The following is a 15,725-nucleotide window of genomic DNA, read 5'->3' as shown; positions in this document are numbered from 1 at the left end:
CCCACATAGCACGAGGCAGTCTAGCTATAACTAGTCCAGGAAGGTGGGTTCTAACACATGTACAGCGTATCTACACTTAAGTGTAGCTATTTCATTTGGGGTGTGACTTTTGTATTTCTGACGTAGCCGTACTGGTGTAAGCCCGAGTGTGAACATGGCGATGTTGGTATGACGGACTTCGCTTCTGCCAGGTGTTTGCTGGAGTAATTTCTACTGGCAAACGTGCAGTTTTGTCAGCATGTGCTGCACCCACACTAGCAGCACTCTGCCGATACTGTATATTGGTATAGCTGTACTGGCAAAGCCTTCCCAGTGCAGCCCTGGTTTTATGCCGGTTTCCCAAACTGGCATAAGCTGTACCAGTATAAGCACTCATAACGGTATAACTGAATCCTTGCTAGGAGGGGTTTGCTGGTTTAACTATTAACTATCCTGATAGAATTATACTGGGCAAAACCTTCCTAGTGTGGGCAAGGCTTACCCAGCTGAATTCGCTGCAGCCGCAGGCTTTAGGAATGCTGAAGAAAACCAGATTTGGTTGCTGCTTTCAGTTTTAAAGGGCCACTGCCAACTTTATTTATTTACTGCTAGTTTTTAAAGAATTCTAATATCTGACAGAATCCTCCTATAAATAGTAAGTTCTGGAACTTTTCAAGCATGCTCCTCAACGAGAGAGAAATTGTTCAGCTGAGGCCCTGATCCTGCAAAGACTTGCACACCGGGCCTTGCACCTGCATAAGGCTTTCCGGATGGTGGCCTGAATAGACAGGAAGCAGTGAAACTGATGATAAAGTTCGGTTGAATGCACTGAGGTAACAGCCTGGAAACAAATCATTACCAGTTTAATAGATTTTTTTTTTCATTATCTTGTATTCTGACTTCCTCCATAACCTAGGCCAGAGAATTTACTCGATGAAATTAAATGTGTCCCCTTAAAATCTGAATTTTCTTATGCTAATCAGGGATGCACTGATAATATATGATAAATGACTTCGGGATCAGTGAGCCTTTTTACTTCTGTTACACTGGAAACATCTACTGTGTTTTACATAAATGTACAGAAAATGGGGTTCCTGCCCAAAGCGGGGCTAGTACGCAGGGTCAGATTGGATGCACCATTCTGCAAAAACTCCTACCTGGAGGTCGTGAACCTCAGTCAGAATTTCCTCTTTGCAAGAGGAATCAAAACCAATAATGAACCTAAAGTTCCCTTTAGAGGAGCTTCATGTGCTGTGTAGAAAACAGCTGGTCAGGGTTATTGCTGGGTTTCGCTGGGTGCCCCACCCCTTATACCAACTGACTTTGGCAGAACTGAAATCTTGTAATGAGAAAGGAAATGGTCACCCAAAATGTACTACTTCTGTACTTCATAGTGAGTTTCAGTTCTTAGCTTCCGCGAAGCACGTCAGAACAATGATGTGGGAAGGTAAATGATTTGCATAGATGCCTGTAGCCTTTCATAGAATAGAATATCAGGGTTGGAAGGGACCTCAGGAGGTATCTAGTCCAACCCTCTGCTCAAAGCAGGACCATCCCCTGACAGATTTTTCACCCCAGATCCCTAAATGGCCCCCTCAAGGATTGAACTCACAACCCTGGGTTTAGCAGGCCAATGCTCCAACTGCTGAGCTATCCCTCCCCTTATGGTAACAGACTATGTGCATTAATATTATTATGAGAAGAGGACACAGTGAGCGGGAATTTGTCTTTCTGCTGTTCTAAATGAGCAAGTCAAATGCACTTTGACTGAATAAACTGCTAAGTGCTGGTGCGACCCTGAGAGTTCCCCACAATTACATTAATCCCGTCAAGACTTTGGTGAATCAAGGAATGTGTCTTGTAAGTGATTGGGAGGAATTTGCTGCTCCTGGGGAAGAGAGGAGCTGATAGCACTGGTAGGGACCAACCTTACTAATGACAGGTCCTCTATAAACTTCCCAAGTGGTGCTTGACCAGTGCTGAGCGGCAATGCCCAGTCCTGCGGGCGCCGGTGGTGCCAAACAGGGTGGTGATCTGGGTACAATCCACGACGCATTAGGTGAATCTACATTTGTGCCATTTCTAATGCAAGAGAGGCCAATAATTCTGCATCAGAAGGTGTTGATCTAGGCTGCCCTGTGGGCTTAATGACAGCGTATGGCATTGCTATGCGGGAAACCAAGGGTTAGTAGCTTGTTGTAACTGCTCCGGCATGTCTCTGTCCTCCAGACGGCAGGTATCCCTGCTTTACTCACTGGCTGTGATGGTAGTGCCACCAGAGCTACCTTTGACGGTCTGATAAGCGCAGGGGATTGGGACTTGGACTCCTGGGCTCGCTGGCTAGCTGTGCAAACTGGGGGGTGGGGGGGGAATGATGCAGCTTCTCTGTGCCTGTGTTAGCTCATTTGTAAAATGGGGGAATTGCCCCCTCGCTTACCGGGGAATTGTGAGAGCCCTGGTCGTTGGTAAGGGGCATTGATCTCCTCTGCTGAGAGCTGCTCTAGAAGTGCGAAGGATTAGTCAGTCTCCATGCTAGGAGTGCTGCAGAGGTGATGCACACGGCCCCCAGTACCTAAGAGGCGTGCGGCTCCTATTCCTTGCAAGTGACGTTGCTGAGAAGGTGCCATGGGAGAGGAATGGAGAAGTATTAAACGTCAGGAGGTCCCACCTGTCCAACTGAGCTGGGCCTTGAGTTTAAAAGAAAAAAAAGTGGGGGGTACGCCCTGAAGAGCTTGTGGTTTAACTAAGGTCCAGATCTTACTGTCTAACAGGCCAGAGTGCATCGCGTGGCTGAGCCAGTTGATCGGCAAACCCATTGCGTTAGCGGATAAGTCAAACTAGCGGTGTTGCCAAGTCTTTCGATATTTGGTGTTTTTCTTTAAAGCCCCAGCTCCCGGAGCCAGGGGTTTAGGTGAATATTGTATCTCAGCTTTTGCTTTAGAATAGCTTCTATCCCTTCATGGCTGCAGGGAAAAGCTTGAAAATGATCCCTGAGTGCACCCTGAAGGCCCAGAATCTGGAAGGCAAGGAACCCCAAATTCATCACTTTTAGAAAAAAAAACCCATGGGCTATTTTTTAAAGGCAGCCTCCTGCCTTTTTTGAGGTTTGATTCATAGGTTTTTGTACACTCAGGGTTGACAATGCTAAACTTGCTGCTCTGTCTCCATCTTAGTACGTTTCCTCTCCCTCCCTTCCCCCGACGTAGTGGTTGGTGCTTCTGATTGGGTTACGCCTGGCAAAAATGTCTGTAGGCCAAGAGTTTTCAAAGTGACTAGTCATTTTGGGTCCCTGACTTGAGACGTCTGCCCGGGGGCTGTGTTCTCAGAGGGTGGTGTCACGTTCTGGGGTGCGATTCAGACCAGCCAGAAGTTGTCAGTGCTTGTTTTATAACCCTGAGTGCCCCCAAATACTTGTGCTACTTGTGGGTCCTTGCCTGGGATGTACACAACCGCCAGCGTTCCCTTCATGTTCGGTACGCTGCACAGCTCTGACTCAACCGTGTTGAATCCAGCAGTTATTACAGACGTATTGTCTTTACCAGCCTTAGCCGGTGACCCCAACACACCTCCCTCCCCAACCTTCCCCAAACCCATGTGCTTGGCAGCTCCCACCCCCCTCCTTAGTCCAGCAGACTGAGAACGTCCATTTATTCCTTTAAGGAGACAAAACTTTACCAAGGTTGTCACACCAGCTGGAGCTGACATTCACTTTAGCACAGACACAGCCCCCATTGGTTTAGATTAATAGTAAAACAATGTTATTAATGAAAGAAGATCGGATTTGGTGTTCACGGAGAAGAGAGAGAGTTAGAAACAGTTGCCAGCAAGTACAAGTGAAAGCACACAACTAAAAATCTAAAACTTCAGTCTAGCAAGCTTTGGTTCAACGCTTTGTCCAAGATGGCTTGTCTCACCCACGGTCTTCCTGGGTCGGGATCTCTTCCAAAAGATGCTGGTTCCTTTGGCTTCTTAGGTGAAAAGGAGAACTTGGCGTTCTCTGCCCCTTTCTTTTCTAGGCCGTTGACTCTTTGAAATGGGTTCTTCTGAACAATGCCCCCACAGTTAAGTTCATTCAAGCTGTGAGATTGGCTGCGTGGAGTCTAGTAGGGATGGAGGCTTCCTGCTCTCTTCCCCCACTTGGGTTTGCTGAAATGCAAATGGTTCAGTTTCCTGCCATCATCTTCCCCTGCTGCCGTGATGGCGATGGCCTGGTTCGCTACATGGGTATAAACTGACGTAAACACTCATTCCTTTGTTTAGGCAGAGCGTGTTTAACAACTTTGCCCAGGCAGGGCTGCCTGGTTTTGGACAAGTAACATCGTACAGGGGAAATTTATGACTTCACGTATAATGTTGCTACATATGCATTTCACTGTGACCTCCCTGACCAGGGTGGTGGTAGTTTTTCAAATGAGCCCTCACAAGGTATATATTTGTACAAAACTATCACAGCGGTGTGGAGGATGTGAATACCAGGCCCTTTGGGTCGCAGTCGGGTATCAGCATGTTCTGAAAATCCAGGCCTCCTTCACAGGGTCTAAACTTGGGATCCAGACTTCTTAGTCTTGGAAATCTTGGCTGTAGACAAGTTGAGCTAGGGGCTGTTCGTGTGTGTTTGCCTACGTGTTACTCAGCACATCTGCAGCAGGGAACACGTGTTTCTACAGCACAGTCTCTAGCCTGTGGTCCAGCGGTTAGGGCAGAATTTGAGAGACCTGGATTCGAGTCCCTGCTCTGCCACAGACTCTCTGGGTGACCTTGGGCAAGTCGCTTAGTCTCTTTGTGGCTCAGTTCCCCATCAGTACAATGAGGATAATAACTGCTTTGCCCCAGAGGGGTAGTGTGAGAGAAAATATATTACAGACTTATCCCTTAGATAGCTAGAACATGCTGGATCATTCTAATGGAGTTGGGGAAAGGTCTTGTTTTAGCTGGTGAAACTGAGGGGGGAGCCTAGGTTTCAGCTCAACCAGCCAAATTGAGGGATAACTCCAACTTGCCCTGTTTGTGCTAAGATTCTGCAGCATGAGAGCAAACATGGTGCAAAACGCCTCACTTTCCCTAGGGTAGACAAGGCCATTGAATTGTCTGTTTTAGAGGGAGGAAGCGACTGGTTCCTGCATGGCTCAGATGCAGGGTCGCAGACCTGGTATTGACGTCCTCCTATTCGAGCTGATGGCTGCATGACATACCAGACCAGCAGGTATCGTCTCTCTGCAGCAGATGCATGGATGTAGTGGGCCCCGGGAATGAAAGGAAATTCCTCACGCATCATCATTGTCCTTGTATTTGTCCCGAATGTACATGTTCTAAACAGCGTGGTGAATTTTGACCTCCAGCTGTAGCTTTCTGTATCTAAGTGAAGCCAAATGGCCTGGGAAAAGCTTGAACTGGTACAAAGCTCAGCAGATCAGCTGGTTAACAGTGTTCTGAATTCATTTCTCACCCCCACAGTGCTCTGCTTCTGCACTGTCTGACTGCTATACACAGCGTCCGAGTCAGAGTCTTTGTCCTAATAGCCAAAGCCCTCCCTTGGGTCTGGCCAATGCGCTCACTCTGCAACCAAGACACCTACATTCCACTGGAACAATGAAACCAATTGTGGAGCTGCACCGGGCAGTACTTGCCCCTTGAAGCTACTGTTTCAGGCTCTCGCCAGACTCTGGCATCAGGTATGCTTGGTTCCTGTTTTCAAGGTTTTCTTCTTGCCATAAGGGTGAGAGTTGAGATTCTGGAGCGCAAAGGAACGAAATACACAGGGTCCTGGCCTTGAGCATATGCAGTAGCCCCCAGATCTGTTGCAGAGACAGAGAGTAACGTTCAGGCCTGCCTTGCAGGTAATGGTGGTGGTGATTCAGAAGGGAGCGCTCGTATCTCTGAATCGGTACTGAGCCAGTGCCTTTGTGCAGAGCTGGTGGGCTCTGCTGTAGGACCCATCTTTAGGATAATGCATAGACGAGGTCCCAACCACTTATGTTTGTCCGAGATCCCACAGCCCTCTCCTCTCAAGAATTGGCTGAATCGCATCTCTGGTTACTACATTCTGGGTGATCCCTAAACTTCCCCTGGTTAAGATATTCCTCACTCCTCCCCTGGTGTATGTTGCTGATTAAAACCAGGCCAGGTTCCAGCTGTGAGCTTACATGATAAAGCTGCATCTGGGGGTCTGGATCTTGCAAATACAGTAGAATAGATTATCCCGACTTGACCAGCAGAAGAGAAATGGTCTTTAAGGCCGTGCCACTGCCACCAGCCCCCCCCATCTTGCCCTGCCACCTAACCGAGACCTTCTGTTTGAATAACCCTTCCTATCACCCTGCAGCTGAGGATCTCCAAGCACTTTGCAAACATGAATGGATTAAAGCCTCCCACCCCCAAGGCAAGTATTACCCTCCCCCCTTCTGTAAAATAGGGATCTCTCTCAGTGCCTAGGAGTCATTAAAGGTCAGGCAGGAAGCTTGTGTTAGAGCTGGGAACAGAGCCCAGATCTCTTGATTTGCAGCTCTGGGGCTTTAACCACACAGGCATTCTCCCCCCCCCGCTCTGCTTATGAGAAGAGGCAGCTCTTCCAAGGGCTCTGGAGCTGGGTTGCCATTGGAAAGTCCCAGGACCGAGCCCAGCCTAGGAGTGTGCTGAGCCTACAGCTGCAGGGCATGCCGAGCTCATGGCCGTGGGCATGCTCTGTTGGGACCTCCCTTCCCCAGTGGCACTGCAACTTCCATCCCCACCAACCATGACCCGAACTGCCTCCTGTGTGCCAGCCCTGCCTGGCCCATCCTCTGATGGGCAATCGTCTCCCCCCTTCCCACTAAACACCTCCCGTGTGCCTGACCTGCGCCCGGGTGCACTGCCTGGGCCACGCACCACCGGAGCCCCTGCCTGCAGGTGGGACTCAGCCTGTCTTAGCCCCTGCCCGCCTTTGGGCAGATCATGGAAGAACAAGAAAGAAGCCTGAGAACTAAGCTGCTGAAAAGCAGGTTCTCTGGATCCAGCAACCCTCCATGTGTTCCTGCAGTCATGCCTCCCCTCTGTGGCAGCTGTGGTACTACATGGAACTCATGAGATCAGCAAACAAAATGACCCCGGTTTATTTTTAAGGAAGGCTTTAAAAAATAGTCCAGTTGCAGCAATCCGAGTTTCCAGTATCAGCCAGCGCAGAACGGTTTCTCGCACACGCGCTCCCTACATTCTCCTGCTCGGTCCTTGATGCGAGAGCAAAAGGGAAGTAAGTTACAGGCAGAAGGTCACATGTGGTGTACATAGTATTGCAAGCAACTACAGGCCATTTTTGAAACATCCTTAAGTAACAGCAGCTGCTTCTGTTAAAGTGCTGGCTCCGTCCGCAGCTATTCTTGGGGCTGGCAGATGTGCGTTTCCATGTGACACCTAGCCAGTTATTCCTTCCAAAGGGTCTAAATCTCTTCAGTGATCCTTGTCTGAGGCTCACCTGCTTGTGAAACGTCTGCCAGGAAGGCTCCTGCAAAGTGCCCCTGGAGCCTTCAGAATCCGGGGCTATGTGGAATCGGACCCTGGCCACTCTGCTGCTTCCATCATTACCTATAAGCCTTTGCTGTGATCCTTGTCTTGCCTGTACCTAACTATGGCTTGCAGCCAGAGGCTTGGGGGTGTTGATCTAGGTGAAGGGCTCTAGGTTCTGGGGGTGTTAATTCAACACTTCCCTTTGCCGAGCATCGGGCAGTCTGCTTTGAAGCGCCCCCCCTCCCAGGAATCCGGAGTCCAGGACTTGCAGAGTTAAACCTTTTACTCTCATCTCCTGCCCTAATTAACTTGAGGAGTTTTCCCTGACTCCAGGCCTGGCCCTAGTTGGTGACTAGGTTATCTAAAGAGCTACCCAGTGCGAACAGCAATGAGATGAGTCTGGCTTAATATCGTTAAGCTCCTGCAGCTATAACAAATAGCTGGGCGATGCTCTGATCCTTTCTAATCCAGAGGCATTGACTGATTGTGCAGCTACACCAAGTCTGGAGGCATCATGGGGCCTAGTCTCCTTAGGACCAACGTGCTGTCTGTTACTGTAAGGATCTGTGTGATGACTGGGCTGAGACCTAGATACAGTGTGGTCCTGTTTTATTGGTAGAGTTGGGTGCTGAACCAGGGCCAGGACAGCTGGGATTTCCCAAGGCTTCTTATTCTGCCCAAGGCTTTGGCGCCGCTTGGGGGCAGGGTTTAAAGTCGTGTCTGCGCAGCAAAGCAACTAACCAGCGTGGCTAAGGTGGGGGTTTCAGCCTCATGTGCACTAGGGGAGTCTTACAACAATTCCCCGCCGTTGTTATCTCAGAATCTGCCGCAACATCGGGTGCTCATTGAGTAATACATGGCGTGGGCTTTTCTCATAGACCAAGCTGCCCAGGAGAGGGCACCCTGCTGCTGAAACAGATGGGGAATTCTGGCTTCTCTGGCGCTTTAACTTCCACTTGTGGGAAGGGAGAGACCTTGGTTTAAAGTCTCCGCTGAGCCTCAGCAAGTAGGTTGGAAGGACTTGTTTGTAATCAGAGGACTCGTGCTGTGTGACCCACTAAAAGGAATGGGGAGGGGGGCGAGAGCTTCTTTGCTCTCCAGGCAGGCTACCCACGCTGGAGTAAATGAGTGGATAGGGCCTTCGCTCCGCCTACCCCGCATAGCAGTCCCTGCAGCAGAGCTGGTGTGACATGGGAAGTGAGCAGTGCAGGGGAAAGGAGGGACACGGCTTAGTACCCCCCACTCCAGAGCAAGTGGAAAACAGACATCAAACGGTTATTTGTACTGCAGTAGGGACTAGGCGCACTAGCCACGGAGCAGGCCCCCGTTGTGCTAGGGACTGTACGAACACAGAACAAAATGATGCTGCCTGCCCCAAAGAGCTGATGGCTTGTGACCGAGAGTCCTGAGCCAGTCGGGCTGCATGCTGCCCTTTGCGCTGGGCAGATCGTCAGTGGCGGTCAGTTTATCCCGTTACCCATGGAGGCCAGAAACACTAAATTCCATGGTAAGGCAGACAGAGAAAGGGAGAGTGAAACATTTGCTGGGTCGCCCTTATCAGCCACAGCTGTCTTCTTTGGACTGTTCCTTACCTGATAAGGAGACGGGAATGTGCTGAAATAACTTTATTGCTTTCTATCTCGGCTCTTGCCTTGGTTAGGTTTGAAAACGAGGGAGGGTTCGGGCTTTATGAGCTTCCTGCTAGCACAAAGATCTGGCCACTAGCCCCACCTGGGAAGTCAACAGCCGTGTCTGTAAGAAGTTCCCGTGCCGTGGTTCCAGACAAGGTGGACAAATGTAGCTAGGAAGCAACTAGGCAAGAAAGCTGAAATTCACAAGCCTGCTGGTAGAGAAATACTCCGCCCCTTTCCCCCACACACACACCCTAAGTACTGCTGGTAATTACGGGCCCCACGTGAGTGTCTGAGCTTCTCGCCAGCCATGACTTTTATTCTTCTGCACGCACCCCCACGTGAGATGGGAGTTTTATTATCCCATTTACAGAAGGTGAAGCTGACTTATGGCGAGCGCAGGGGTGATTTTTAAAGGTATTTAGGTGCCTCTGTATCTTTAAAAATTTGGCTCTCGGTGACTTGCCGAAGGTCACACGGGAGATCAGTGGCAGAGCCAGGAGCTGAACCCAGGTCTTGCACCCTGCCCCGCCCCCAGGTCTGGTGCTGTTACCCAACAGCCCCTCTTTCCTCCTTGTTCGTTTGACTCAGAAACACAGGACTCTTCCAGCTATGCTAAGGAAGCGTTTCTGGTAAGTTTCATTGCGTGTGAACGTGCTGCTGGAGAAGAGCCTGATCTCTCTCATGCATTCATGTATCCCTCCTTTTCTCCCCCCATTCCCACTGCACTCTGATTTTCCACCTCTCTGCACACAGGGCATGGGGCGACTGAATTGGGGACACCTGAGAGCTTGCTTCATAAACAACCCCACCAGACAATGGGCATTGCTAACCTGCAGGGGTTGCTGCTCACCCTCCAGCTGAAATTTGCCCTTTTTTTCATCTCAGTAGCTCTTGTAACCTATGTTCCCTTTGTGATGGGGTGTGGCTGGTGCTTCGGTCGTCCCGACAATGCTGCGTTTTGTTTGGTCTCCCACAAACGAGGGCTGCGATAGCAAGCCCAGCCCTTTACATTCTCCTTTTAAAAACCAAGGGCTGGATGCATCTCACCTCTCCCGCCTACTCCTGGCTCTCCCCATCTCCAGCACCAACTGGAAACAGGATCGTTCCCCTTGGGTGATCACATGGCAGCAGGTGCAGTCACGGGTACAAGGACTTCCAGCTGAGCAAAGATCATCTGGCCTGGATTGGGAGAGGAGGGGGAGCTCGAGTGTTAATGTCTTTTTAAAAAAAGTGAGAATAGGGTGACTCTTATTTTAAATTAGGGCGCTTTAAAAACCATTTAGCTGGCACGCCAGCATGTGGATGCCCGAGCCTAAAGGCTAATCTTGTGTTTAGAGCCTAGGAGTGGGGAGATCTGGATTCTATTTCCAGCTGACCACCAAGTCCCTCTCTGTGCCTTAATTTCCCTGTCGATAAAATCTATTTTAGGTCCCATGCAGCCTCCATTACCATAGAATCTGAGCATTTCGTGATCTTGAATGGATTTATTGTCTCCAGCAGTGTCATTTGACTGTGGGTTATTGGACTTGAGGTGGGAATCTCCTGGGTGGAATTCTCTGGCCTGGGTTGTACAAGAGATCAGATTGGATGATCATAATGGTCCCCTCTGGCCTTTAAATCTAGGACTCCCTTAGACAACCCCCCCACCAAGGCTTTTGGCTCCTTGCCCATGTGCTGCTAAACCTCCCCTCCCTCTGTGTATATTTAGTCTTCACTGCGTTGAGCGGAAGAGTCTGAATGTGGCAGTTTAAGCTGCAGTGAACTAGCATTAGATTCCCTCTTGGACTAGTTCTTCCCAATAGTGTGCAGGAGTGACCGTGCCCTGTGACCCGGGTAGGCTGGCTTTTCTGCAGTTATAAGGATATTCTTCCTGCAAAACAGGCTTTCTGAGGTGGAGCTGGTTCTCTCACCTGTAGAACCAATGCACAGACCTGAGCTGGTAGCAGAAGTAGGCCGTTATCCGCTACGTGGGCCCACTGCTAGGGAGAGGTGGCTCTCACGCCTTGCAAGTGTTACACACGCAAAATCGCCAGTGTTCAGACTGTGGGCCCTACCTTGTGCACGCTGCTAGGGATGAGTCAGTGGGGCAGATTCCCACTGGCTGGCCCGAAACCAGGAAGCATTTGCAGGGGCTGGCCCAAGGGTTTGTATCCACTGACTGGTGATTTTGCACTTCCCTGGGCGAGGCTGCTGCTGTAACTGGGAACCAGTCTGGGTGCGCTCTGGTCTCTCAGTGCAGTGAAATGCTTGGGATACTTGCAGCGGTTGCTGTGGGCAGCCGGTCACTTCATAAAGGAAGGGTCTTTAGTGCATTTACCCTGTATTCATAGACCCGTACGACTGGGAGGGTCTTCGAGAGGCCATCTAGTCCAGTCCCCTGCACCCATGACAGGACTGAGTCTTCTACCATCCCTGACAGGTGTTTTTCCAGCCTGCTCTTAAAAATCTCCAGTGATGGAGATTCCACAACCTCCCTTGGCAATTTATTCCAGTGCTCAACCACCCTGGCAGTTAGGAAAAACTTCCCAATGTCCAGCCTAAACCTCCCTTGCTGAAATTTAAATTTCTTGTCCTGTCCTCAGAGGTTAACAAGAACAATTTTTCTCCCTCCTCCTTGTAACAACCTTTTTATGTACTTGAAAACTGTTCTCATATCCCCTCCCAGTCTTCTCTTCTCCAGACTAAACAAACCCAAGTTTTTCAATCTTCCCTCCTAGGTCATGTTTTCTAGACCGTTAATCGTTTTTGTTGCTCTTCTCTGGACTTTCTCCAATTTGTCCACATCTTTCCTGAAATGTGATGCCCAGAACTGGACACAGCACTCAGCGGAGGCATAATCAGCGCAGAGAAGAGCGGAAGAATTACTTCTTGTGTCTTGCTTACAACACATAGGTGCTGGGAGCAACCAGGGAGAAAAATTAGCGAGTGCTTAGCACCCGCCAGCAGCCAAGCTTCCCGCTCTGTCCACTCCCAGCATCTCTCCCCGTTGATCACTTCTCCCCCTCCCTCCCAGCGCCTCCCATCTGCCACAAACAGCTGTTTGGAGACATGCAGGTTGGTTCCTGGAGGGACAGAGGCAGGTCGGGGAAGGGGTGGAGTGGGGCTAGGAGCTGGGGCAGAGAGGGAATCAAGCACCCCCCACCCCACCCCTCCATACAGGGGAAGTCAGCGCCTATGCTCCTGCTAATACAGCCCAGAAGTTTGCCATTTCTTTTTGCTCCAGGGTTTTGCTGTTGACTCATATGTAGCTTGTGATCCACTCTGACCCCCGGATCCCTTTCTGCAGCACTGCTTCCTAGGCAGTCACATTGTAGAGAACAATCCCACGCTGGCAGGGAGATGCGCTAGATCTCAAACGCAACAAGCATCTCTGTTGGAAGGGTCAGATTTCTAGCCTGAAATCAGTGCCTAGGTAGGGGATTGCTGCTGAACAGATTCTGCACACGCACAGCTGGAGGCACGTTGCAGCTTCCCTGCGTATTACACCTTCGAGATCAAAGAGCCCTGTGCCTCCTGCCTCCTCTCCTTTCCCAGGCTGTAATTAGGCAGGCTGTCAATCACGTGCCATTGTTCTGGGCTCCATTGGCTGTGGCTAACAGAAAAGTTCTGATTATTAGATTATAATCCACAGCCACTTACATGGCTCTTTGAACGCAGAAATGACTGGCAAGGGTGGAGGGGGGAAGTGGTGACGTGGAAGGGGGTGAGGATCTCCCTTCCCTTGGGCTGTGTTTGGGCAGGGGGTGTGGTTGCTTTGTTTCTTACTGGTCGGGCAGGTCTCTGAGGCGGAGCATTATTACCCCTCCCATTCCTCCCCTCCACCCTACCCTGAATGCCCAGCTATTACCTGTCCTACAGCAGACCTGTCCCTGTGAGGCAGGGCTGTGATTTACCTGCAAGAGAACAGGAAATAACCTTGGAAAGGGGGAATCGCCACCTGCTTTGAAACAGGTAAGCAGCCAGGAAATCCTCTCTAGAATGCGCTTATTGGAAGGCAGCTGGCATGAGAGGGGGAGGTCAAAATGCAGGTGTGCCAGTTTCGCAGATAGCAGTGACTTGGAGCGTGAAGCTGTTACTCTAGAGATGCAGCCAAAGAAAAATCATCTGGCTGTGGACTTCTGTGGCCTGGATTTCTCAGTTCTGTTGAAATGAAAGGCCTAAAGCAGTGGTTCCCAGACTGGGGCTTGTGAATCCCTGGGGGTTCATGAAATGTTACGGGGGTTCTCAGGAAAAATTTCCCTAATGGTGGATATAGCTGACCCTAGGGACTCGGGCAGCATGGGGCCAGCAGCCTGGAGCCCCTGGACTTCCAAGAGCTGAGCAGATCAAAGCAAGCATATCTATCACACTGAGGAGATTGAAATTTCAAGATTCCTTATAAGAAATGGAAAGGGAGGTGGATATTTTTGCTGTTTTTAAAATTAAATAGGCAGCTAGTCTTGTAGTTCATAATAATTTAAAAAACAAGTTTAAGCTTTGTTGTAACGTGCATTGTTTGCCTGGACTGCTCAAGACCTGAATGCTTGTGTAAGAGGAACAATTTTGAGTTGACTTCTTAAATTGTGCTGTTTCACATCTGATACTCCTTGATGAAACCTAGGAGCCTTGTCTTCTAACAGGCTTAGTCAAAGTGATACAGGCTACGAAAGTGAGATCTTGGAAGAGTGTTGCCATTTTCATAATGTAATAAAAATACTGTAATGATTGATGCTGATAATAATAGTGTGTAATAAGCATGTCATAAAAACAAATTTTACATTTCCAAGATCACTGCTTTGATGATTTATATTCAGGTAAAGGAGGAAATCCCTGGAAATATTCATTTTTAGGAGGTGATTCGTGAGACTTGATATTTCAGTGAAAGGGGGTCACAGGTTGTTAAAGTTTGGGAACCACTGGCCTAAAGGGACCCAGTCAGATATTGAAACAAAGCTCCTTATCTTGCCAACACCATCTTTTTAAAAGGAAAAGACATTTTAAAATGCTAATATGCTTTTTGCTGTTTATGTGGAGAGACACAGACAGCAAATTCACCACTTCCCCATTCCTTTGGGTGGTCAGGTTCTAGTTAGTTTCCTTTGCAATTTCATGTGCATTAGCTGCAATATTTGGGTTGCAAAGGCAGCTAGGGAAGGCTTGTGTTTAAAACAACCCCTTTCTCTCCCTCCTTCTCTTTTAAATGACAACAGTGGTTTTTCTGTTGATCTTAGGTTTTCAGAATACAATCATAGAACCAAAAGGTTAGACAGGACCACAAGGGTCATCCAGTTTAACCCTCTGCCAAGATGCAGGATTTGTTCTATGTAAACCATCCATGACAGATGGTTTCAACCTTGTGTTCACCCAGCTTATATGCATAGCTGACCTGCCAGAAATGCATGTCTGGCAGACCCGCTCGTTTCATGGCGTTTGGCTGAAAACTAACAGATCTGGAGCATGCAGTTAACCCAGCTCTCTCCCAGGCTTTTCACAAACTTTCTGGGGTCCTGCCTTTGAGGTCTGACTTTATTTGATGAAACTGTTACTCAGACTGGTTCCCTGTGAATTGGCGACATAGCCAGTAGGAGATGTTTGTAGTGAAACAGCGGGAATGTGGAACAAACCCAAGCTGGTGGTGTGAGTGCAGAAAGCGACCAGCTAGTTTCCCCTTGGGAGGCGAGGTCTTATCAAAGAGCTCAGGACCAGATTTCCAAGTGCCCAGCACCCACAACTGGGGCTGGATCTTCAAGCATGCCCAGCACCTAATGTGAAAATCGAGCCACTTATTGTGGTGCCTAAATGGGAGCTGAGTCCTGTTGTTAGGTTTTTATCAGCTGCCCCTCTGAATTTTAATCAGGCTGCGTCTACACTAGAAACTTCAAAGCGCTGTCAGGGGCACACATGAGCGCTGGGAGAGCTCCTGGTAATCCACCTCCGCAAGGGGGATGGCTCTGAGCGCTCCTGTCCACGCTCGTGCTTTAAAGCGCTCAAACTTGCTGCGCTCAGGGGGGTGATTTTTCCCACACCCCGCAGCCAGCGAGGTAGAGTGCTGTACAAGGTAAGTGTAGACAAGGCTTCAGTTGTAAGCTCCCGTAGAACAGACTTCTCGCTATGGGGATGTGTGAGGCCTGGCGGCAGTTGGCTGCAACACCCCTGTTGCTGTTGCTAGGGGGAGGGATAGCTCAGTGGTTTGAGCATTGGCCTGCTAAACCCAGGGTTGTGAGTTCAATCCTTGAGGGGGCCACTTAGGGACCTGGGGTAAAAATCTGGGGATTGGTCTTGCTTTGAACAGGGGGTTGGACTAGATACCTCCTGAGGTCCCTTCCAACCCGGATATTCTATGAGAAGGTAGAGGGGCGCATGGACGGGCACACAGTATAAAGGTGGGACCTATTTGTGAGATGGTTCCACTTCAGATATTCAACAGAACACACCTCTCCCTTGAAAATCTGTGTCTGTTATCAAAGCTGGCCAGTGGATTTAGCTGCCTGGCCACCCCTGACAGGAATGGCTCAGATCCCCGTCATTGCTGAGATGCTAAACTGTCCGTATCTTGGTGCTGCCATATTAAGCCCTAAACCCGAGCCAGGTTGAGTCTGTCTACCTGGGTTGAGAGTCCGGCCCCCAGCTGGAGGGGAGACATACCCTTAGGGC

General features: G+C 49.5%; 1 protein-coding gene across 7 annotated transcripts in view; it reads left to right on the top strand.

Moving 5' to 3' along the window:
- ATP13A2 (ATPase cation transporting 13A2) overlaps positions 1-15,725 on the top strand; it is a 79,657-nt gene that overhangs the window by 2,225 nt on the left and 61,707 nt on the right. The window contains exon 2 of one of the 7 annotated variants that reach the window (XM_030537745.1): positions 5,434-5,651. The exons of 2 other annotated variants lie outside the window; for them this stretch is intronic. Coding sequence is in view for 3 of the 5 variants with exons in the window: in XM_030537741.1 (XP_030393601.1) it covers positions 6,202-6,358 (157 nt within the window). In the remaining 2 variants the exon portion in view is untranslated. Of the gene's footprint in view, positions 1-5,433; positions 5,652-6,149; positions 6,359-8,605; positions 9,507-11,871; positions 12,147-15,725 lie in introns of those variants that run through there. 4 more of the 7 variants (XM_030537741.1, XM_030537742.1, XM_030537743.1 and 1 more) reach the window with 4 other exon arrangements.

Source organism: Gopherus evgoodei, chromosome 18, assembly GCF_007399415.2.
Source record: "Gopherus evgoodei ecotype Sinaloan lineage chromosome 18, rGopEvg1_v1.p, whole genome shotgun sequence".
NCBI classification, from domain to species: domain Eukaryota; kingdom Metazoa; phylum Chordata; order Testudines; family Testudinidae; genus Gopherus; species Gopherus evgoodei.
This window is presented reverse-complemented; position numbering and strand designations above follow the sequence as displayed.